General features: G+C 41.0%; 1 protein-coding gene across 2 annotated transcripts in view; it reads left to right on the top strand.

The window, feature by feature from the left end:
* plxnb1b (plexin b1b) overlaps positions 1-25,228 on the top strand; it is a 98,934-nt gene that overhangs the window by 40,083 nt on the left and 33,623 nt on the right. For both annotated transcript variants that reach the window (XM_053429750.1, XM_053429742.1), the window contains exons 3-4: positions 15,907-15,993; positions 16,818-17,988. In XM_053429750.1, coding sequence (XP_053285725.1) covers positions 16,828-17,988 — 1,161 coding nt within the window. In that variant the 5' untranslated portion in view covers positions 15,907-15,993; positions 16,818-16,827. The remainder of the gene's footprint in view (positions 1-15,906; positions 15,994-16,817; positions 17,989-25,228) is intronic.

The following is a 25,228-nucleotide window of genomic DNA, read 5'->3' as shown; positions in this document are numbered from 1 at the left end:
TTGCTGCAGTAGCTGTAAATAGGCGTGCTCACTAGTGGCACAAACCTCGACAGCTAGTCCACCTGCAAGGTGGTCCACCATAGCACAGCAGGTTCGATGTTAGAGATTACTCCCAGCTTTCGGCAGGGTCAAAGTTCTTGGGTTATATTACACTGAAGGTAACTCTTGTTGTTGTTTTGCATTATATTGTGTGATACATTATGTCCTAGACACATACACACTACACACTTCAGTACAATACTCCCTGTAGGGCATGTTCTAATCATATGAACTTGCATAGATACTTAGAAATGCATCCACAGAGACAAGAAATAGTTTCCCTCTTGTGTGTGTGCGCGCACACACACACACACGATCCATATTCAGGAATTTTGACTACATTTGCATTTTAAGCAGCTTGTAAACCATCCCCCTCCTGAGCTCCACAGGAGGCCGTTGGGCTGTGGTTTCCTCCCCCAAAGCGATGAGGCTGGTCTAGAGGAGCAGCAGCAGCAGGTCCAGCTTGGCTATGCTCACCTCTAAGAGGAATCCCTGGCATTTGACATTGCCTGGTGAAGTTAAGTGGCCAGCTTTGGAAGACAGAATTTGTCCAGGTTTATCCCCATGTGACCTAGGTGGATCTACACGTTTCTACTGCTCTTTCTTTACAAATAATTAGTTATTATTCTTTTTATGAGCGAGTGTGAGAGTTTGGTTCGATGTTTGTCTTCGTTCTCAGTCTGTTTGTGTCTTTGTACTGACAATCGGCCGTCGGAACGTGCCGGGCTCTTATTTAAAAGTGTAGATAGGCTGGATGGCTTTCCTTTGCACATCCAGTAGGATCATATGCTCCTCAGTGTTGTACTGCTTTTTTCTCACCTCCGTATGTTGTGCAACAAGCCTGGCTCCATAAGCAACACACACCCAAAGTTTTATTTAGCCAACTATGGAAAAGCAGCATTAGCAGCATGTTACCACAAAGAGGCTCTTTATATAGCAGCTTGTTACACACACACACACACACACACACACACACACACACACACACACACACACACACACACACACACACACACACACACACACTTTATATTTGGTCTATTAAGAGACTTTTCAGACCCCTTCACTTTGTCTTTTTTTGTAGATTTAAAGGTAAAGTAAAACGATTCGAATTTTGCCCAATCGATCTACACTACACTAACAAAGTTACAACTCGATGCAAAAAAAAACTTGTCTAAATTCCTACATTTTCTTTATATTCAGAGCCTTTACTGTGACACAGACTGTGTTAAGTTGCATCCTATTTGATTTAATTATCCTTGCATTTGTGTCTAGAGTTAACCTGTGGTAAACTGAACCGATTTGACATAGTTTAGAAAGTCACACACCTGAATACATAAGGTCCCACAGTTTATACTGCATGGGAGGGAAGAAACCAAGACATCCAAGAAAAACTCTTTAAACCTCCATGTTAAATCTTGAGGTATAGATCTAAGCAAGGATATAAAACCATTTCTAAATCTTTAAGTAATCCAGCAGCACACTTGCCTTAATGACAGTGAAATAGAAGAAGTTTGGAGCTAGGACGCTTCCTGGAGTTGACCTTCATGCTAAACTGAGCAACTGTTGAAGAAAAGGCTTGGTCAGGGAGCTGAGCAAGAACCCAACTCTCTGACAGAACTGCAGAGGTCCTCTGTAGAGATGTGCTGGAAGGACTATCATTTCAGGAGCACCAATCAGACTTGTGTGGTGTGGTGTCTACATGGCTCACAAGTGTTGCTTTCAGACATGCACTGAACAGAGAGGATTTATGTGGGAATGCAAATGTCCGAGTCAGTTGCGGCAGAGTATCTCCTGACACCCACCTTGTAACAGGATTTGCCTGATTGAGCCCATGGAAGCAGCAGGAGATCCTCTGGAGGATATAATACGGGCGAGTGGGTGGGTTGATGAGGATCCTAACACGTGACGTATGCAAAAATGAAAAGGCAATATAAATATCTCAGGATGTGGTGGCTTACACATAGAAGACGCAGACGAAGATGACAACCTTGAAAGATGACCAGATCTGAGAATGTTGGTTGATTAGGGCTGACACTGGTGTTGATGTACTGTAAACAAAAACACATGATTTCCAACGTGTTTGATTGAAGAATCTCCTTCTGCTACAAATGAACAAAAGTCCAGACCAAATTGTGTGGACATTTTCCAGAGTTCATGTCAGACAGCGGTTTTGGAGTTAGCCTTTAGGCAGAATTGCAAACGATAAAACCAAGCACTGCTCATCACCTGGCTAATACCATAAATTCTGTAAAGGATGGTGATGACACAGAGACTGGTCAGAACTGAGGGAAAGATGAAGGCTGCCTTATACAGGGAGTTTTTTGAAGGGTTAGGGTTAGGGTTAGGTGCTCAACACCTGAGACTGGGGTGATGGCAAACAGACAAAACAACACTGTAGTGTCTTCAGGAAAAGTCTGAGTGTCCTTGAGTGACCCAGACAAAGTTCAGACCTAAAGCCCATAGAAAATCTGAAGAGAGACCTAAAGACAGCAGTTTAGTCACTTTCCATCCAATCTTATGGAGCTTGAGCAAACCAAGATGTGCAAAGCTCTTAGAGAAGCAAAACTCTTACTTCTGCCAAAAGCACGTAAACAAAGCTCTGAATCAAAGGATGTACCTTTTGTAAGTAAGATTTGGTTTTAAGATTCACAGCCACGTTAAAAACACAATAAGGTGTGGAAAAACTCATAGGTGTGTTTGTGTATCGCATGCTCTCCACAAAACTTCCTGTCTACTGCCCTACCCTCAGGAGCACGGCCTTTAATAACCTCCTCCGGCTTTAACAGCTCTCTCTTCTCAGAAGAAAGTACTGTGTTATAACGAAAAGAGGATTATGTTACAGGTTACAGAGAGAGGGAGAACAAGTAGTGTGTGTGGGTGCTGGGAGGTGAGCAGCATGTCAGTCAGGCTTGAACAGTGGTTGGAGGCTAATTTTGTAATGGGCTCTGTCTTTTTCCAGAACCAGAACATGTCCACTTCAATCTCTCCTCACCATATATGAACAAAAAAGGTCATGTCAGTGCAAAATCTAATTCCTAACGTATTTATATATAGGGGACATATTAGGCTCATTTCCAGTTGCATATTCAAATTTCTGCAGTCTACTGGAAAATATTTAAATGCTTTAAAGATTCAGTATGTAGAATTTAGTGATATCTAGTGGTGGAGTTTCAAGTTGCAGCGGAATCCATTTTTTAGGTTGTCCAGTTTGGGCTACTGTAAAAAACATGGCGGCCTCCACAGAGAAGACCCGCTCCTGATGTTAATTTAAAGTAGTTAAAAAAAAAAGCCCATTCTAGGCTAAATAAAACAATTCATACAATTTAGATGAAACATCATTGAAAATATCACTAGGATTAGATTTTAATTAATTTCTGCCAATAGATCCCTTTCACCTAAATATTACACTCTAGAACTTTAATGTTCATAAATCACATTACCTTTACCCCAGTGTGCTCTGATTAGTCGGCCTCAGCAGTAACCACCAGGAAAAGACTGTAACTGAGTTTAGCATCAATTCTACTGTGAACTTCACCATAATAAGTACTTCTAAACAAAAATATAGACATCTGCAGATGTTCATGCAGCAGTGTGATGTGAAATTGGGATGAAATCAAGATTATAGGTTTCTCTGATGATTTCCCCAGTACATAATATTTAGTTCGAAATTCACGCATACATTCTCAGATACATGAACATAAACAGCCGAATGTTTGACTTTAGGGGAGCCAGTAAAATATGAAATCAGTGAAAATGGCAAGAAAATAAGATGTGCAAAATGAGGACTCAGGAAAAATCGATAATGGAAAGAAATCAGAGTAACAATACAGTTTGTAGTGTAGCCACTGTCCCAAATGGACATGTTAGTTGCATCAGACCATATACTGTCATTACGCCTTAACTTCAAGGTTACGAAATGTTGTGCTCAACCATATCCACCAACTATTTTCGGACAGAATTCAGACCCTGAAATAAGGCTCCAAAATCTGTGTTATGATTTGGTTGGTAGGAACCAGCAATGTAGGAACTGGTGCCTTGTTGGCTTGTCACCGGATTTCGAGAGAACCCATATTTGCTTTAATAATCTCGAAGTTAATCAAGTCGCCTTGTTATTCAGTCTTCCTCAAAACTGTGTATATTACATGAAGCTTCACCACCCACATTGCTACAGTACTGAGCGGAAGCTTAAAGAGATAATAACAGTGACAACTTTTCTCATGATTGTGTATTTGTGTTCATGTGTGCGATTGTGGTTGGTTCCTCCAAAATCTCTTTGTGCAGCTCATTAGTTTCACCTCTCCCCTGATGGTGCCAGAGCTCAACCTTTCAACTTCTATCTCTGAAAAACATCCATCTGCCTGGCTGTTGTCCCTCTCCCACTACTAATTCTAATAATAGCTTGTTTTTGTGCAGTGCCAGTCATGACACTACTGCTCCAGCAGAGTCCAAATATTGGTCTTTCTTCCTATTGCCCCCCCTCCATCAGCCCAAACATCTGTTCACTGCTTTCTGTATCTCTGTAGCCATCAGTACATCCTCTGCCTATCCCCCCATTTCTTTCTGTTTTTTTTTAAAGCTCCTTCCCTCACTCGATAAAACCTTTCATAAAGGCATCCTTCTCTGCACATGTCGAATAACAGTTGTAACTCGTTAAAATCCCTGTTGTGACCCTTCAACCTGGTCAAAGTAAATAAATATGCGTCAGTTAAGATAAGGCCATCAAATCAGCAAAGGGCCCCCACTCAAAAACAAGATATTTGGTTTGTGTGACTATTGTCAATAGTCATTATTTATTGTGGAATTTGACTCTAAATAGTCTTCCTTATTAAACCTTATTTGAAAAGAAAAAGCAGCTACACTTTGATGGATCTTGGTTTTTGATTAAATTGCATTTGAGCTAATGCTGTGTCATACAAAGAGACACTGGGACAAGTTCATATCGCATATTACCAGAGAAATGTCCAAAACCAGATAGTTAAAAAACAAACTATTCAGCTTCGAATGACATGAAGCAGTTGCTCAAATCAACCACTCCAGGGATGGATTATTATTCTGTTAACAGCCATGACCCGATGAGATTTTATGTATTCTGCCTGAAACAGGAAAATAAACATACTTAATGGGCAAATGAAAAACTGAGTGCAGTCACAAAAATTCATCCAACTTTTAGTAGCAGACAGTGGATAATCCCAGATAATTGTCTATCTGAAACCTCCTATTTGCAAAGCAGCATCAGACAATGACCATTATAATTAAACCAGAGAAGAATGTAGAATAGTTAAAACGGACCATGCCCAAATAGTGCGGACAGAAAAAACTATAATCCCTGACACAAACAATTTTCTCAGCATTTCTTTTACTTCACTTTCTTGCATATTTATCAGTCAATAATGCGTTGCCTGCATTTGTGTGTATTTGTGTAGTCAAGTCTGTCTTTGTCTAATTCCTTGGTAGAATATTCCAGAACATTTTGAAGGTTGACGAGCAAAATTATTATCCAACAAAATGATGAGGGAACACCCTCACCCCATAATCGTTCATTAATTGTATCCAAGTAAAAGTTTGAAATAATCGTGATATTGATTTGAAGTCATATCGCCCAGCCCTACCACAAAGGATCCCCAAAGTCCATCTTGAGGGTACCAACCGTACATACACAGGGGAACAGTTAAAAACTGATATCGTTGACATAAATAACCCTGACATTTATCACCACAGATCACTACATAAATAGAAGAGAACATTCATTAATGTGATTAGGTTAACATGTTTTTACCTTCTATATCCTGCCAAAATGGCTGCTGTGAAAAATCTCTTATGTCCACCTCTGGCAAACTGAATTGATTGGATATAGTTTAGAAAGACACACAAACCCAGAACTCTGTGTTACCATGAACACAGTGGGCTCCAACTGTGAAAGGGAACCAGGACCCTACCTAGAGGTCACCCTTCAGGCAAAACTGAGTAATTGGGTAAAGAGAGCCTGGGTCAGGGAGGTGAGCAGGAACCCAATGGTCACTCTGAAAGCTTCAGAGGTCCTCTGCTGAGATGGAAGAATCGACTGCAGGGTCAGTCATCTCAAGAGCACTCCATCCATCCGACCTTCACTGTTCCCGATCTAGATGGCCATGTATCCGTACACATACAAGGATAGACAAATAAAATAAAGCAAGGACAACAAAGCCGAACAGTTTAAGCAAAACATTTAACTACCATATACATTTAAATCCCTTGTTTAAAAGTTCCTCCCTGCTTAATGTGATCAGAGAGGAACAGCTGGAAACAAAACAAATAAACAAAACACAAAAAGTACTAGAGAGCGCATTACCAAGGCTGCCATCCGCGGCGCCATCCAGTCAGGTTCAAGACGCACTAAGGATAAATAAACCAAACCCGATGCAGCTGAGTACAGTCTGTTTCACGGTAAAGCATCTGAATACTTTGGAGAGATTCCGATTCAATTAGAGATTCAATACGATTTTTCTGTTTTCGATTTTAATTAAATAAAAAATAAAAAGCCAAATATTCTAAAAACGTATTTTTCACTTTCGTTTCCATTCAGTTTTTTAGAGGTCAGACCAAACTAGAAATCTGACCAAGTTGTGAATTCGTCAGCAGTCTGCTTGTCAGCCTGTTCATGTTTGTTGCCTGAAGGCCACAGAGTGCCAAGCACAGAGCTTGTCAAATCAGTGTTAGTCTTCATTTAACAATCTTTGTCATTTTGTTGTATGACATGATGAATGCCTTGGAGGGTGTCAGAAAACATGAAGTGTTATCTAGTTCTACAATTCATTGTAACGCAGCCACTACAGAACATAAAACATCTCATGGAGGCAGTGAGAGCCAGGATCCTATGACAGCTGACTTTCTGCCTTTGAGTGTGACAATTTGGAATAGATAGAAACACTTTGTCTTGGATAACATCAGTAACACTTACTGAGACCTTAATAGACGGTTGTAAAGCTGCCAATGTTGTTGCATTTCGGTGCTTCTCATTTAAAATTGTAAATTGGTGGTTTTATTTGTGGGTATCAGAAACACAGTGCAAGTGAATATAAATAGACAAATAAATCAGGGACTTAATGAATAATTTAGTCAGACATTGTTGTGCTCATACTTAACTTTTCATCCATTAAGCATTTTTCATCCATTAAGCATCACAACTATAGACTGTAGAGGACTACCTGACATCTCCCCAAAAGTGAAGCCTAAAGGCCGGCGCATGCTTCTGCGTTTTCAGGGACATGCAAGCGCAAGAGCCCTTGCGGGCCTCTTGCGCGCCTGCGTGCGTCACCCAATTTTTCTGACTATAGGACAAAGCTACGCAAGCCTCACGCAGCCCGCAAGGCTGTGATTGGTCTGCTAACTACATCCTTTCCGGAGTCACCTTTCCGGTTTCATGCCCCATAATACCGGCAGAAACCAAGGAAGATTGAGAAGAACGAATATGGATCAAATAGAAGAGCATTTGGCAGAAGAGATCCGAAAGTATGACCACTTGTATAACCCGTCACTGACTGGCTGATTTGTCCGCCAGAAAGAGGCTATGAGAAGCAGCAGTGGCGATGTAAATAAACAGTCGACGACGACTGCCACACACAAAGAAGGCGTCTCTAAGGTCTGCGATAAAAAACGTTACTCTGTTCTGGCGGTGATTTGCTTTGCAGCACACGCAGCCCTTGGAGAACCATAAATTAAAACAAGTCCGTCGACACAGCTGCGTGAAAAGCCGCAGGCGTGGTTGCAGAAGCATGTGCAGGCCTTAAGTGTCTCAATCGCCCCCTGATGGCTGGCTGCAGTATAGGACATGTCAAATGGAATTTTCACAAAGTTTTTATGTCATATGTATCACACTGATGTTTGTCCAAGTGACACATTTTACAGCTAAATTTGTTAAACTCTGATTTAATTTGATATTATAAAAGCAGGGTGAAACCTCACGAATGTCAACTTGGAATGACTTGATTGGTTGAGAGCATGTACCGATCAAACCTCACACCGGCGGCACCATCCCCGGATCACAACCCTGCTGACCACAATTTCATGCATGTGTTCTCTGCAGTATACTGAGACAACTATAGCTCCGTTTTCCATCAGCCTGTCTGCCCATTACTGCTGTTTATCGAGCTGCTGAGATTGGCACGACTGAAAAAAATAGCTGTTCTCCTTCCCTACTTTTCCTCTCTGTCAGAGAAGTTTCTGCATTCTTTAAGTGAATGTGTGCATACTTCTATCCACCATAATCAGCATGTGAAAACATAAGGTGTTATTTGCCTGAACGCATTGTCCACACAAAGGTTCTCGTCAGAGTAATACAAATCAAAATGATAATTTGCTTTAACTGAAACAAAATGTTTGCTCACTGGCCTGTGTAATCACTGCTCAAGTAGGAGTGTTGTAGTGATTTTTACATGTTGCCAGAGATAATGTTAAGTAATTCACATTATGTGAGGCTCAGTGTTGTTGATGTTTACAGATTCTCACGACTAAAGAAAAAACTTTACAAAGTTGCTCCTCTTGGTGTTGAAGCAGCTTTGAAAGGAATTGGGAAACAAGATAAGAACTGCGTATCAGCCAACCAGCACTCGATGTCTACTCTAAACACACAGCCCGTGTGTGCAAGATGGCCGACAGTGTGGAAACTCACTGGGCCCAAACAATGCCTGCAGTCACACGCTCGTGTCCATAACTGTCCCAGGATCTGCTGCGGGTAGAGCCAGAGCTGCTAGGACAGAGCAGACCAGTGTCGAAGGTTGTGTTTGGGTAATTTGCCTCAAGATAACTGCAGCCTTGGCTGGAACAGCAGAACTATTCACTGCAGTTACTTCACTAAATCTTCACTATGAGCCAGAGTGCTGTTGGCTTAAGGTGGTAACGTGTTCAGTGCCTCCTGCTGGAGGTGAATTAATGGTTTCATTTAGATGGTTGAACTATAAAGTCAAAGCCAAATTTCTCTCGTCTAATGATCTTCTGGCCTGGTCAAGCGTCTCTTCCTGCTGTCTGCTGCTGTCTGCTACTGAAATCTTTGAACTCTCAGACCTGTTGACGCTCTTAGAAGCTTAAGTTAAATGCAGTGTTCAAGAGCGTGTCTCAGTTTTCTAAGTTGGTAATGATGGTGTGTGTTTTTGTGGATCTCTGTGTGTCTCCACCCTTCTATTCTGTGTCAGTGTGAACATCCCATAGGACAGCTGACACACAAAGTGACTGCCCTAAACAATGGAATTATACACTAGGAGACAGAAAACACACTCAAACTATCCAATTTACTTTGCTTAAACCACTGTGGTGTGGAGACCATACTACTCTCTGCACCTGCAACTATAACTACAACATCAGCATATTGTGCACACATGATACTAGCCTTTTACTAGACAAAAGAATGAACTTATAACCAATTAACAATTTTTTTTGTATGGCCTGAGAGAATCGACCATTTGCTATATTTAAAGCAAAGTTCATTGTGAACTGGTTGCAGTTGTGGCATTGACAGATCATGCTTTCGGTGATAAATACTGAGAAATCAGACAAACATGTTTTTGAGCTTTACATCTAACTAAAAAGGGGTTTATATAATCTTTTACTTTCATCTGATTTTCAGATTGGTTTAAATAGCGAGGCATTTTTTCTGAATGTGTTTGTATGTTTCCTGAAGCGGGGAAACACTCCAAGTGTGCCCTTTCCAAGAAATGGTGACTTGGTTTGAATATGGCCACAACTTCTGCTCAGGTACGCATGTTCCACTATAGTTTACCATTGCTTCAACGTTATAAGGCAGATCCTAGCGCAGGGTATATTTTGCAGTGGGATCATAGTGTGTGAACCTGAAATGTGTCTATGATCATCTGGTCTGTCTTTGTAATGATCACTTTACTTAAGCATCTACACACTAGAAATCATTTAACTGTAATACTCTTTATTTAAATCAGTACTGTAAAAATATAGCCTTTGGCGATGCATTTGCCATGTTAATATCACAACATTCACAGCTGTGTGTAAAGAGTGGAGTGTGGGATAAAGGCAGACATACACGAGAGGTACTGCCCGTTTGCTGTCTACATGTTTGTTCTGTAGTGGGTTTTGTCTCAACTTGCCTCTTTTTTTCACGGCTCAACTGTAATAGCAATGAAGACACCAACAACAGTTTGTGTGAGACATGGCTCTCCCTAAAGCAATAGTGTGTCTCTGCTTGAGTGCATTCAGAAGTTATTGCTTGTGCCACTGACTTGTGTGGTGCCAGCCGCACCTGTCGCCATCCGAGTTACGGCCTTGATTAACTCTACAGACTTTTATAGTTTCCTGTCCGGTAGCTGTGGCTGTTTGTTAATGATAGCTCCAGTGACTCCCTACCTGCTCTCATTTATGCTCCTTAAAATCTAATTCCACCATAGACCATCCCCTACATCATGTTGACATGACCTAAGGGACTATTGTAGTGTGACTGGAGTCGTTGCTCATTTCTCCCTCTTCTTTGTTTGCTTGACACAATATTTGTACACTAAAATAAAATAGAATGCACTGATAACAAATTTTGAGTAATTTTTTTAAATTGTCAACTTTTAAAAGTTTAGTTTTCATCTTGTTTTACCTGACCCTACCTGGTAGAAATATTGTTTTATTTTATAATGTTTGTGTTGTTCCTGAGCAGGAGTATTTCAAACTAATACTCAGCAGGCTTGCAAAATGCAGTTTTTTGCCTAACATTTACTGACTCAGTTAGAGGTCTGTGGTGACATTCTCTGCTGTTTTCAATGAAACTCTGTCAGAGTAGGATGTTAGTCATAATTGAGATAGAAGTCTCCTTCATTAAATCAAAATGAAAAATAAAAACAGTCACGGTTGACATGAAAAGCGTAAAATGTAAATAGGGGTTTAACACCATGCATTCATTGTCCTGTGGCTTACATCATATTTGACATGAGCAATGCTGATATTTGAAGAAGAAAGAGGAAACGCTTACACACGTTTGGTCAAAGCCATTGAGACTTCGATATCCATCCTCCCTTGTATCCAGGCCTCTGTCCCCCTTGGGTGATTACTGTGGGGCCATACAGTTTAACAACCATGGGAACTTCCTTTATCAACCCAGCTCCTGCAGCAACAAGTGGCTCTTCCGTGACCACTGAAACATGTCAAGAAAAGTCCTCTGTCATGTCATATTGAGCAACTTTATCCCTTAAAAGGGCCTGATTGTGAAAACCAGGGAACTTTCATGTCTCAATTTCTGGAAGAGAGCGCAGGGCCCCCTGTCTCTCTGTAAAGTTCATCAGCCGTGGAGGAATTTGTTCTTTTAGAAGGACAGCAATTGTTGGAGGTTTCTCTGTTAATAACATTTTGGGAGCCAGCCCAGCTCCAGTGCCAATGGGTAGACTATTGAGGCTAAGTTTAGTTTTGAAACAGTACAGTAAAGTAATGATAGACAATCTGAAGGGATCAGAAAGATAAAGTAAAGTTCAGGTGTTTATGTGTTAGCAGTCTGGTTTTGTTTCATTTTGTCATACAGAAATGGCACTCACACTATATATTGAATAGCTGTGCAGGTACAGGGTGCAGCTACAACATCTTCATCAGCAATTTTTCAAGATCCTGCACGCTAAGTTAAACGGGCCTGTTTCAGTCATAATATGACTCATGAATCTGTTATTAATAGTCACTCAAAAGCTTAAAGGGGACATATTTTGAAAATTCCACTTTTGTAGTGCTTCTACACGTTAATTTGGGTATCTGGCATGTCTACCGTCCCAAAAACTCTGGGAAAAAACAACTCCCGTGATTTGTTGTGGTTCCTCTGTCAGAAAAGAGACGATAGAGTGCGTCGAATGGGATTATGACCCGAATTGACGTCAGTCTGTCTACATGGCATAGCCCCCCAAAAATTTTAGACATTTCATTTAGACCCCAAGGAACCCAAAATTGCTATTTCATTGTATTATTGTTATATAGTAGGATCACAGGATTAGCGAACTGCATGAACGCTTCCAAGATTAATAACAGAAGGTTTATCCAGCTCTGCTGATATGGCCTAAATGCAGCATAAGGATTCTGCTTTGTATAAACCTGATCAAATGACTTAAATTGGTTAATTTTTTGATTCATGGTCGTTTTCGATGAATTTGGGAAATGTATTGTACCTTCATAGATTACAACTGTTTGAGATATAACACTGCAGAAAGTCATACATACAGCCCGGTTCTCCTCAGAATAGGTCTAGACAGTTGTAGTGTAGATTTGGTCTCTGAGTATCCAGAGGAGAACTAGTTAACAAGTGACCTAATTTGTTCACCTTGTGGATGAGTCTACTTTTGCATGTTTGATTGTTTATGCTCACAATCATGTTACTAATTACAAACTAGCTTTGCTTCCTTCCCCAGTCTATCTAAAAATGACTGCCTGTTGAATAGAGTATTATGGGTAGGCACCATAATTAATTGCCGCCTCATCCCCCCCCCCCCCCCCCCCCCCCCTCTCTCTCTCTCTCTCTCTCTCTCTCTCTCTCTCTCTCCCTCTCCCCCCCCCCTCCCCCCTCCCTCCCTGGCTTATCATCATTAGTCACATTCCATCAGTTCTCTGTGAGCACTGAGGCTTGCAAGTACTTGTTTGTGGCAAGCTCCCCCCCCATCTTCTCCTCTCACCATTGTCTTCCTGTAACCTGGTTTCTGTCTGCTTATGTCCCTGTGCCAGTCTTTCACCTCAGTTATGGTCTGTCCCCCCTCTCTACTGTGGTCCCTTCTGGTCTCTTCCAGAATGTAGGATAGCTGAATTGAAAATGAATGAAAGGCTGGACTCAATGTAGCGTATGATGGCTCAATTGAATGTGCCTCTCAGGAATGCTCCGTTTTGTTGTGTAGTCTTTTGGCTGCAGCATCAGTCCACTCCCTTTATAGTGGACTGAGGATTGAAGGTTTTGGTTTGCCTATACTTCTACTCCTGTCCATCTGCTAAAGGCCCCAAAATTACCTGTCATCTCAACAAGTCTTGGAACAACTCAGGAATGTATGTTCTCTGAACCACCATCAACATCACGCAGTTGTTCTATTATTCTCACAACAGTTAAAGTTGTACTTTTACACAGATTGGCTGCAACATTCAAAGTTAATCCTGTTCCAGTTTCAAAGCTTTGTGGAAACCATCCTCCCATGAACTTTAATTTTGAATGGCTTCTTCAGTGTTACAAAATAGCTTTTCAGTTCATTAGCAATGGAGCATCAAATAAATGGCAAAGTGAATCAAGTGGTAGGGGGAAAATATACACCTTCAATGGTATAGATGATTCAGCATTTCTAGGCAACACTTATCACCACCTTCAAAAAGCAATACTTTAATGGCCAGAAAATGTTGTATTTTTAAGGCCTAAAGTGATATTAAATTTGGAGAATATTGAAAAATGCTGAAATGCATTGGGTAGGTTTAATATGGTGTAATGCATATAGAGCCCATTTGAAAAATTAAATACTATCAAGGAAGGCCACTTTTTCAGATGCTAAAACACTGCACAACAGTTTATATAATATTAAGCAAGACTATTACAAGTTGTCAATGTGGTACTTAGTAATTAGGAAATAAAATTGGAAGTACTCATTGTTTTGGCAATCCTACCCCTGAAACTCTTCACTATGCCAGCAACATTTTTATTGTATTCTTTCCTGTTTCTTTAGTTTGTTGGAATATCTGCTGCATATTCCATTAAATGAATCAAGTTACTGTTTCTGTAGACTAAGCTGTTACAAAGTGGATTCCATTACCTAAAAGTAAAGGTACATTTAGATAAAGCAATTATAGGCACACATTTCCTCATCTCACCTCACATCACACTGATACCTTTGGCTGAAGTCACCTATAGAAAAACTTCCACTTGGACGCAAAATGGGATTCATTTATTTATTTATTTCAACGTGAAAGAATTAAATCAGGAGTCCATTGTCTTGTTCTCATTTTACTCAAACTCTGAATGAAGTTGAACCTGATTCAATAATTCAGTGCAGGAAGAGGGACACCTGGAATGATGGCATGGATTATTATTTTTTTTCCATATTTCACCAAATTTAGAATTTTCGAAAGATGAGGACCTGACGGCTCTGTTATTCTCAGATAAGTAGAGTGACAGCCTGCAAACTGTGAGCGTTATCGGAAAAGGCAACCCCGTGCTCAAATTGGACAATGTTACCCACAATGCATTATTATATGTCTAGCTGGCAGTGACCGTATGCTGGTGGGTAAAGTGGGGAAACACTGTGTTGAAGTATTTTTCTAAAGTAAATTCCTGGACATTCTGAACAGTCATTTGTGTCTCTGCCTCCTCAGGGTCTGAGCTTGTTTCTCAGGATTATCTGCACCAAGCTGTAAAGCTCTTTCCACTAGAAAATTGTAACATGCTCACTACAGAGTTCACCAAGTTATAGAAACTTACTCGCCTCACCTCAAAAGGAGAAGTGTGAGTTTTAGTTTAAGCAGGATTTGTACTATGTCTGAACTGCATGCCATCTAACCTTGGGAGGGGGGGTGACTGTGTCGACCATTTTCTGCAAGTAGAGTTTTTACTCAACTTAAATGTTTTTTACTAACATTTTTTTTTCATTCTTAAAATGCACTTTTGCTTGGTTATGTCCCTACGACTGTTTTTGTTTAAGTATCATTTGTAATCCCTGTTCAGAATAGCACAAGTGAAGAGGCACACAGGACATGCGTGTGCACAGGAATTGTTTGAATAATAGCTTGTCTCCTCCTAAACAGTTGAATCATTTGAATATGCAGAATTTAACTTCATAACAGCTGTTAGCAAATACAACAGGGTCAGCTGTACCTGTATTTGATTACCCATGTTGTGTTCTACACGGGAAACCAGGGCTAATGTTTGTAATTCTCCAGAAGGGGGTCATGTTATAGGAGCCTGACAAGTCAGCAAAGGCTACTGTGTGACTGAAAAGACCCAATCAGCAAGTGGTTGAGAAAGTCTACATCATTGTTTCCATACATCTTCTCTTCTGCCCGTCCACACTACAACACAGCCTCCCAGTTTTCAAACTAAAATGGGGCCGACAGCATTTCCAAACTCATTTTTGGCCTCCTGCCAGGTCTTTACCCTCATTCTCACAAAGAGGAGATTTCCACCAACAAAGTAAGCTTTCTAATGCTCTTAGTGTGGCAGGAAAACGGTGCGTGTGTGAGTGCATGAACGCTCACAGGGTGAGATTTGGTCTGGGAGTGAATAGTGTCTTTTTCAGCCTGTCTCTGTCTTTTTCCCAACCTCCTCTTTGAATAAGCTCACTGGAGATCTGCCTGAACTCGAAATAACTAATCCTGCTTCTGTGTCAGTGATGGGAGACTAGTAGGAGGAGAGGTGGATAGAAGAGCGAGATAGTAAGCAGAAAGAAGAGGGATATGCTCCAAATGGTGTGAAAAACTGAATTGAGTGTTATTTAGCAGTTAAAATTAGAGGAAACATCACAGTATTCCACCAACTAAGAAAAAAACAAAGAGTTGGTAGCAAAAACAAAGGAGCTCTACAGCTCTCAAGGTTCTTTTTCAACACAGCAACTTGTTTTTCTGGCCGGGACTCTGAAACCAAAGGTTTTTGTACCTTTTATCCTGGCAATGAAGGCGGGTTGTATACTGGGACAGTATGTGGGTCACTGGGTTTTCCTGAAGATTTTTTAATTGACAGGAATTACAATGGGAATGAGCTTCCCATGACTTTTAGTGAACTGCAGTGATGACAAAAAGGAGTTTGAATGTCTGTTTGCAGTAAACACACAGGCATGTGATTGGCCCACAATAATGTCTTTTAGGAAAAGGTTTGTCCTATTTGCATTTACTGGATGTCTAAGTGCAGAGTCAACTCGTGTGTCTTCTCTCTCCCTTGTGTTACAGGTTTTGTCCAGAGGGATGTTTTAAAACCCATGCTGCTGGGAGGTCAAGAGGTGACTTGCCTCTATAAAACACCACTGGAAACAAATGGTGAGGCACTGATATCTCAGATGTATTATTTGAAGGAGCCTCCTCAGACTGTTTAAAGTAATGAATGCCACTTGATATAGTTGCAGATTTTAAAAGGGAAACACATGAATATTTTCTTTTTTAACAATTGTTTTATTTACGTTGTTTTTTATTAACATGGTTTATCTGCAGAAGAAAACTAATCATATCATGAAGGGATGACTATTCAATTTGAACCCATTTGTGGAACTACTTGAGCTGAGATTACACCACATGACTTGTTGTCTATGGATAGGGAGTCTTCATTCATTTCAGCACACTGCATGTACCTTCAATACCTCACTCCATCTTTCACTCAGATTGGCTAAAGTTCTTGCTGACTCCAACAAGATTTCCAGTAAGTTTGGAATCAGATGTCTTCGCAGCGTATTCGCTGTGTGTTCGCCACGTCCGTGAGCCTCTCTAATCTAGGAAGTCTTTGAAGAATTCATACAGAGTGATAACTGACTGCTGATCTAGTGCCGATCAGGAAAACTTGTCTGCGACAGAGAAATTGGGCTGAAAACTGTGTACTATGAATTAGACTTTCGTCCAACAGTTAGATGTGAGATCACTTTGCTTGGCCTATGTACTGTTTAGTGGAATATAGGAACTGTACAGTATGTTCCCTGAGCACTTCATTAGGACCATCTGGACAGCTGTTTATTCATTCGGTTATCCAATCAGTCAGTCATGCAAATTTGAAATGCATAAAAGAGTGTTTATATGGAGGATTGTAACATGGTAACTCCTATTTTGAATGGAGACATGGTTTGTAACAACTTTTCTTGTCGTCTTTCCCTCAGCTCTGCTGCCATGCCTCCGGGGACGATACGTGGTCTCTCAGTGTTAGCAGTTCGGGCACTGCTGTCTCTCCTGCTGCCAGCCATTGGCTGGCCCTTGGTCTCATTACCATGTGGCATTGTCCAAGGGGCAGACTCCTCCCACTCAAGTCCTTATCCCACCTTTGTCCGGAATAACACTGTGTTTGAACACTTGGCCCTGCATCCTAACCCTACCGTGGGTGTGGTCTATATTGGGGCCCGAGATCACCTGTTCCAGTTGAATCGATACCTCCAACATGAACGCCAGGATGACACTGGACCTGTCACGGACAGTCGGGATTGCTTACCTCCTGTTACTAAGAGTAACTGCCCTCAGGCTAGGACCACCAATAATCACAACAAGCTCCTGTTGGTTGATCCTTACTCCATGGAACTGATCACCTGTGGGAGTGTCAACCAGGGAATATGTCAGAAACGTAACTTGGAATATGTGGATGAAATTCTATTCTCCACCACAAGGCCAGTGGATACCCAATATGTAGCAGCTAACCACCCCAACGTCAGTACTGTTGGGCTTGTTGTTCGGTCCAATCCTGCCAGGCAGCCAGTTCTGTTTGTGGGCAGGGGTTACACCAGCAGCCATCCACCTATTTCTACAAGAAATCTCCTCCAGGAACCCATCTTTTCTTATGAGGAGACTGCTAAATTGGCTGTGGCTGGCCGTCTCTCCGAATATGACCATCATTTTGTGGCCTCGTTTGCCCACCGTCAGCATGTATACTTCCTCTTCTACAGACGGGACCTCAAGTCACAATCACGTGAATACCGCACATATGTCTCTCGAGTATGTTTGGACGACCAGTCCTATTACTCATATGTAGAAGTACCTTTAACATGCCGCTCCAGGCCAGGAAAAATTTATAACTTGCTCCAAGCTGTTCAGCTCGGGCTCTCCAAGGATGATGCTTCTAATCAAGACTCTGACATTCTTCTTGGTGTCTTCTCCACTCATTTGGCTTCATCAACTCGGCTCAGTGAGGACTCTGCCCTCTGCATGTTTAATCTAGTAGATGTTGACCGCAGGATCAATTCCACCAGAGACCTGTGCTACACACAGATGGGTAAAGATGCAGGAGTGGAGGCAGCCTATATTGAGTATGAAGTCAAGTCCAACTGTGCCAATCTGCCAGAGGTGAGCTCATAAGGTTTAATTTGCTTGTTTCTGTTGTAACTCGTTATTTGGGTTGACACGTTTCATAAAACTCAACCGCAATGAATTAGCATTAGTAATTGGTTTTAATGAATTTGAGTACAAACCTTTTTTCCTAATCCAACTTTTTTGTAGACTTGAAATTGTGGGGAGCAATCATTTAACTTCATCTATGTTTTTTCCATCTTATGATACATTTCTTTGATGATGGTCTGAGCAAACATAGCCTCACTATGATGTATGGCAGTTGTGTAAAATCACAGTTCTGCTCTTTCCCCCCCGAAGGTTTATTTCATACAGCTCTAAAACAGTTTAATAATCTTAGAAGAGGTAGTCTTTCTCTTCAGGCTGGGACACCCACCTCCACTGCTAAAACAAAGTAAATTACTATAAAAAACCCTGGATTACCCATTTAGGATTATCCCCCCAGCACAATCTGCTAGTTTGTAGGGCAGCGTCCTAAATATTGATGATTTGAATCTTCAGTCAAGGAGACCCTGAGTCAGATCTCATTTTGTCATTGGAGTCACACACCGTTTAATTGTAGCTGTGTCATTTACACAGACGTAGGCAGCAGATAGGAGCATGACAGGCTATACACTTTTATCAGACTGAAATGGCAGGATTTGAACTTTTAGTCTAGTCTCAAAATGACCCGACTATCAAAGTAATTGAAATGGAAATGGGGTGATGGAAGTGCGACTTTCAAAGTAAATAAAAACAAACTCTCCTGTCATCCTCTATGATTAACTCCCTTGACTCTGTGTTGTGCTAATATCTTTAAACAGCCACAAGACCTGGACAGTAGGGCTGCAACTAATGACTATTTTGATAGTCGATTAGTCATCGATCATTGAAACGATTAATCGGACTATGAATGACACAAATTCTGATTTGCTCTTATTTAGCAAACAGCTTTTAAATTTAGCTTGAGGTTGTTCGAGGCATGTGATGACTGAAAATAAAGACAATAAAGGTTGATACTTCATTAAAAAAATATATATTTTAATAAACTTTGCTGCATATAAGGGTACTGTTGACACAAAAGCAAAGAAAAATCTAGTTTTTGTCCATTTAAAACCAAGGACAGGCAAAGTGCTAGATAGGAAGGAAGCAAGATGGCTCACTCCTCAGCTACTTCCATCAGCACCTCCGGTAAAACAACGTTAAGTTCAGCAGCACGGCACGAAAAACACGCACTATGACGTAACCAACGAATCATCAACGAGTAAATTCTTCGTCAACTATTTTTGTCATCGATTTTTGTAGACGACGTCGAATAATCGTTTCACCCCTACTGGACAGACAGTTTTTATTTCTTTGACTATGGGGAAATCTGATGTTATCATAGTGACAATAATAGTTTATTGCCCTGCCTTGAATCAGTTCACGAGTTGGTTAACTGAAAAGGTTTTCTGCTTGGTTTGACTACTTTTCACACGGCGAATAATCTAGGTGAACCAAATGCGCTAATGAGCAAAGTTACAAGCCCTGTAAAAATGTTTTGCTTTTTAGTCAGATATGTCAGGGTCGGGAGCAAGAAAGTAAGGACAGGAAGATGTTCTTTTGTCCTTGAATAGAGCATTAATAGATATATCATATGTTGCTCTACAATTTATCCTGGAGCAACAGCAACTGTTGCCACAGTTTGCCTGATCTGCCGCATCCCAGAATGCAAAGCACACCTGGCTACCGAAAAAGTTGAAGTCAACTTTTCTCAGTACACCGCATAAAGGCTAGATCACATTTTCACCACCACATAGTTAGTTTAGTATTAAAGGGTCTGGATGAGTTTTCTGTGTTTACACCTGACGAAACAAAGTGAACCAGATTTAACTGGACTAAAAGGTGAAGGTGTGAAAACACCCTAAAGCCATTACAGACATGACCTGCGGATGAAGTCTGGAGAATACGGGCGGACTTTACCCGCAGTTTGCTTTTCACACATGCACAACACAGCGGGAGGTTCTCTGAACAGACATTTTCACAACAGCGCAATTTTCAGGCAAGGTGCTGGAGACACCAGTGTCAGCTCTTATCACCACAAACTCTCTTGACACCTTTGTCTCTGTCTTCTATGTGTATGACTCCGCTTTTTTACTGTGAGATATTTCTTTTCTTTCCGTTTGTTTTTTAATTTTTGCGTCTAGAAGCATCATAGCTCCTTGTGAATCTAGCGGGCGAGCCCCTGCTGTGTGCTCACATCGACTTCTGCAGACTTTCTGCTGACTATAACACTGCTCCAAAACACTAAATCGTCTCAGTATTAAACTGAGTCAGTTAATCTTCAGGGATACCAATGTGTCCATTTAAGAAGCACAAGTGATAATTAATCAGTTTCACCTACTTTGGTGCAAAAAAAATTGACAGGTGCAATGGAAAGGCTAAACCAAGAAAAGAAAACCTAAAGAGTTCTACATGCGGTGGCCACAGACTGGTTCTCTCCTTATGCTTCCTGATGGATTCTTATCTAGTTTTAGAGCTATACAGGGCAGTAGAAGGGCATCAACCCAGCAGTAGGACTGGTATCTGTTCCTTTGCGTAAGGAGGAACAGGAGGAGCACTGCTAGAGCCCTTCAAAATGACCTCCAGCAGGCTATAGATGTGCATGTTTCTGATCAAACTGTAAGAAACAGACTCCATGCTTGTGGCATTAGATTAGATTAGATTTCTCTATTTATCCACACAATGGGGAAATTCACTTGTTACAGCAATAAAGAAAAACAGAATTAAAGTAACAGTGCCGAAGCACAATAAAAAAAGATCACAATATGTAGGCTTGATGTCCTCTAGTGGAACCTGTGCTCACAGCCCAGCTTCGTGCAGCTCTATTGCCATTATCCAGAGAACACCAGAATTGGCAGGTCCACCACCGGCGCCCCTTTCTCTTCACAAATGAGAGCAGGTTCTCACTGAGCACATGTGACATGTGTGAAAGACTCTGCAGACAATGTGGTGAACGTTATGCTGCCTGTAACATCATCCAGCATGACCGGTTTGGCAGTGGGTCTGTGATGGCCTGGGGAAGCATATCCTAGGAGGGTCACAGAAGTCCATGTCATAGCCAATCGTACCCTGACTGCTGTTAAGTATGGGGACTAAATCCTCAGAGCGATTGTCAGACCTAACGCTGGTGCAGAGGGCCCTTGGCTACTCCTGGTGCAGCAGAACGACTAGCCTCATTTGAGCAGAGTTGCTCTGCAGTTTCTGGATGACATAGACATTGATGCAATTGACTGGCCCTCAAGACCTAAATCCATCCACCTGAGCACCGATAGGATGTTATGTTTTGGTGTATCCGACGTGAGTCTTTCAATGCGCAGTAATCCCACACAGTTTTAATAAGAATTAACATTTGAAACCAGTATACCAACTTTCAAAGAATTTCACCGGTGTCGACTGTAAAGGTGGAAACAGTTTCATCCTTAAAAACTACTTACCCGACACTTTCTAAAGTGAAACCACAAAGTTGTGAACATTATGAGCTAGACAGCAGTTAGTTGTAAAGACTGTGCTGAATACAAGGTTTCATCTGAAGAGCAGTTTCTGTACTTTGGAAGCTGTCTGTGTCTTTCTCCCTCCAGCAAAGTGACCTCTGGATCAGAGAGCATGAAATTTAATTTTACGTTTTCGTAACAGACAAATGTAATTCTGTGGAGGAGGGATTGAATTAGATATTAGATTGGCCCTCTCTCAAGACCAACGCTAGTGATCCATATTTTATGTGGTGTGTTCAGGTTTCTTGGTGTCTATGACATGCAAGAATTGCATTTGCATTAGTGGGCTAGTTTGACATCCTTTATTATCACTTCCTCCTGAGACGAGGACATCAGGCAGCGCTGACCCCTCAACCTGTGCAGCCATGTACAGCAGATTGGCTCAAAGGGAGAAGGTAGTGCAGGCGGTGTAATTTAATAGGATTTCTGGTCAGGGAGCGATCGATCAGTTGCATTAGCCGCACTTAGTGAGGTGGGGCTGAGGGTAATGTTTAACAAGGCCTGACAGGGATGGATTAAGACACACCAGGCAGAGACAAGGCTCTGAAGTAGAAAGGAAGAAGAGATTAAGGGATACAGATGCACAGCGGAGCAGAAAACTTGGGGTGGGAAAAAGAAGGGACCGACCAATATGTGTCTGAAAGTAAAGGTTAAGAACTAAGTGCGTTGTTTTAACATGTGTTAGACAACCTTTTAATCACAAGTTATCATGCATCATAATGAGTTTGAAAAGGGAGAATTATTAGAGCAGCCTCTGACGGCTAGTCCACTCACTGGACGCTCGGCAGTTCGATGCCAGTCTCCCACATTCTGTGTGTTGAAGTATCTATACTAAATCTCATATTGCCCCCGAAGGCTGTGTCAACAGTGTATGGGTGATGTATAATAAACCAAGTAAATGGTTATGTATTTATACAGCGCTTTTCTAGTCTGATGATGACCACTCAAAGCTCTTTAAAGTACAGTTTTACATTCACTCATTCACATGCACATTCATACAGTGCATCTATAAGCAGCACTTTGTTGTTCTATGATGGTGCAATTCGGGGTTCAGCATCTTGCCCAAGGACACTTCGGCATTCAGATGGGGAAGACTGGGGATCGAACTGCTAACCTTCAGGTTGGAGGACGACCGCTCTACCCCTCAGCCACAGCCGCCCTTTATGTGCTGCACATAGGGTTGCAAAATTCCGGGAATATTCAAAGTTGGAAACTTTCCATGGGAATATACAGGAATTAACGGGAATAAACTGGAAATTGTGTGGGTAATTTATACTAACTGTATTTACCTTCATATACAGACTTAAATATAAACATTTTGTTTTGTCATAAGCTGATTTGAGCCCTGAGGAAACTTTGGGCACTTGACTATATGCTTCTGCATCTTTGTGTCATTCTTAACATAGGTCTTAGGACAGTATTTGCAAATGTACACAGCCTTTCCTTCTACATTGGCTGGGGAGAAATGTCTCCACACATGAGATTCTGTAGACTAAGATGAGAAAAAAGTTTGTAAAAAAGCACTAAAGCAATGCCAGAGATATAAATAGTTGGCCAATTGGAATCGTCTTTAAAAATATTTTACAATTGATGGATAAATGAATAGAAATAGGCTAGATGAACAGATGAACAATCCTCAATCAGCATGCTACTATATTTCCCCAGCTATATCATCGAAACTTACCTGACTAGTCCTGCACACTACAGCAGGCCTCAATAGCCCTGCTGTAGTGTGCAGGATGCTTGGAATTATCTGTGCATGTGATGGAGAAATGCAAAGTGGAGGTTTGAAATTCATCATGCAGCGTGTGGTGCATTCTATACATCTTTAAAATAGAGTTTTGAATGATGTTTTTATTGCTCAGTGTTTAATTTGTGTTTTTTTTTTTTTTTTAATTCCCAAGCTTAATATTCCCATGGAAAGTTTCCGGAAATTTACCGGAAATTGTCCAACCCTTTAAAACCCTAGCTGCACATAGATGCAATGTAGTAATGTGTGTGAATGGTTGAAAGATTAAACTGTACTGTGTAGAGCTTGAGTGTTCACCAAGACTAGAAAAGTGCTATACACTGTAAGTACAGACCATTTTACCATTTACCATCTTATGCCTTAAACACCCAGTGAACAGCAGCAGAGGTCAACGGAGAGAGCAGAGTAGTGATGCCCTGGATTTAAACCTTGAATGTGTTAGAAGCCTCATCAACACATGCACCGCCGCTGGAGAAAATACTAAGGAAATGCGGAGTTCAGAGCATGTCTGAAAGTATCTTAAGTTAAACCATCTTGTGGCATTAGAGGCCACATTCATTTCAAAAAAACAATTTGCACTCAATTATCAGATAATCCTTTTTTTTAAGTTTAACCCTCATATTTTTGCAATGAGCCAAGCTACACCAAATCAATACAATATAATTTCATATGGATGTTTATTATTGTTTATTATTACTATGTTTAATTATTTCGTGTCAATTTCGTGGCTTGCTCCTGACTTCTCATGTATGAAAGCGTTAAATCTGATTTGAAACCTGTTAAATCTTTGAAAGGATTTGGACAAAGTTCAAAACAGGGGTAGGTGACTTTGCTGGAAAGACGCAAAAATAATCACAGGGAAAAATATAAATGTACTTATTTAATTTCCCAGCTCTCTACCAAATACCAAATTGTCTGTCGTTATTATAGCGCCACCATTAGGTCAACTGCACTGCATTATTTGCCTGCATGTTTTTATCTAATAATGGGAACTAATCCAAGAGGATTCCGGCACCTACAGTGATTGTATTCTGAAAAAGGGAAATCATAGTGAACCATATGGCGCAGAGCAAAACAATGATGAGACATCTGGAGCTGAAAAGAGATTTACAGTCTGATTAAGATGTCAAATCTCAATTGGATCCCTGTACACAAACAAATCAGCCTCGGTCCCTATTCATTCTTTGCTCAGACAATCCATCTGCACCAGGGATGGACTCACACGCGAGGTCTAATCCGTGGTGAGTGACCAGGATTCAGGATACCTACCAAAAAAAGAGTTTCCTAAATGCAAATTTAGCTATCTTTGCTGTTTATTTTACTCCCTGGTGGTTATTACTGCCTTGGGTATTCATGGACAAAAATGCACATGATTGCAATCTGCAGTAATCACACACTCCCATCAGCCAGTCCAGTCCGTCTTTGAGCGTCCGAACCATGTTCCTAGACTGTACGTTATGACTTCATTACTATTTCTGTGTGCATACTGTATTTGAGGCTATTCTTAGAATGCAGTCATCCCTGGTTGTTTTCCTCTAATGGTTAGGTTCTCGTGATGTGGACAAAACAGGCTGTCTAAACTCTCTGTCGCTCCACATAGCTTAATCAATGCTGACTATATATAGCTGTAACGGACACCGTTTAACTATGTTATTTCAGGCAAGTTAGTTTAGAGCTGTGGTGAGATCAGAAAAAAAGTATTTGGTCTCTTATCCAGTTATATTGTATGTGCCTCAGCACTTTCTATTAAAGGTTCTCGTGATCCGACCTGTCACCTGTTTAAACACACATGATACATACACAGTCACTCATCAAATTGGTTAATGCCCCCTTGCCCTCTGTTATGGTGGTTGAGGGATGTTCTTAGAGAAGTGTCTGAATTCTCACAGCACCTGAGCTCCAGTAGCTGTCAGTGAGTTTTCTCAGTGACAATGTGCTAGTGGTTATTAAAAGTTAATACATTGTGGAACTTTTT

The sequence above is a fragment of the Pleuronectes platessa genome, chromosome 2, assembly GCF_947347685.1.
Source record: "Pleuronectes platessa chromosome 2, fPlePla1.1, whole genome shotgun sequence".
In the NCBI taxonomy this organism is placed as follows: Eukaryota; Metazoa; Chordata; class Actinopteri; order Pleuronectiformes; family Pleuronectidae; genus Pleuronectes; species Pleuronectes platessa.
The sequence above is the reverse complement of the archived record's forward strand: the minus strand, read 5'-3'. Positions and strand labels throughout refer to the sequence as shown.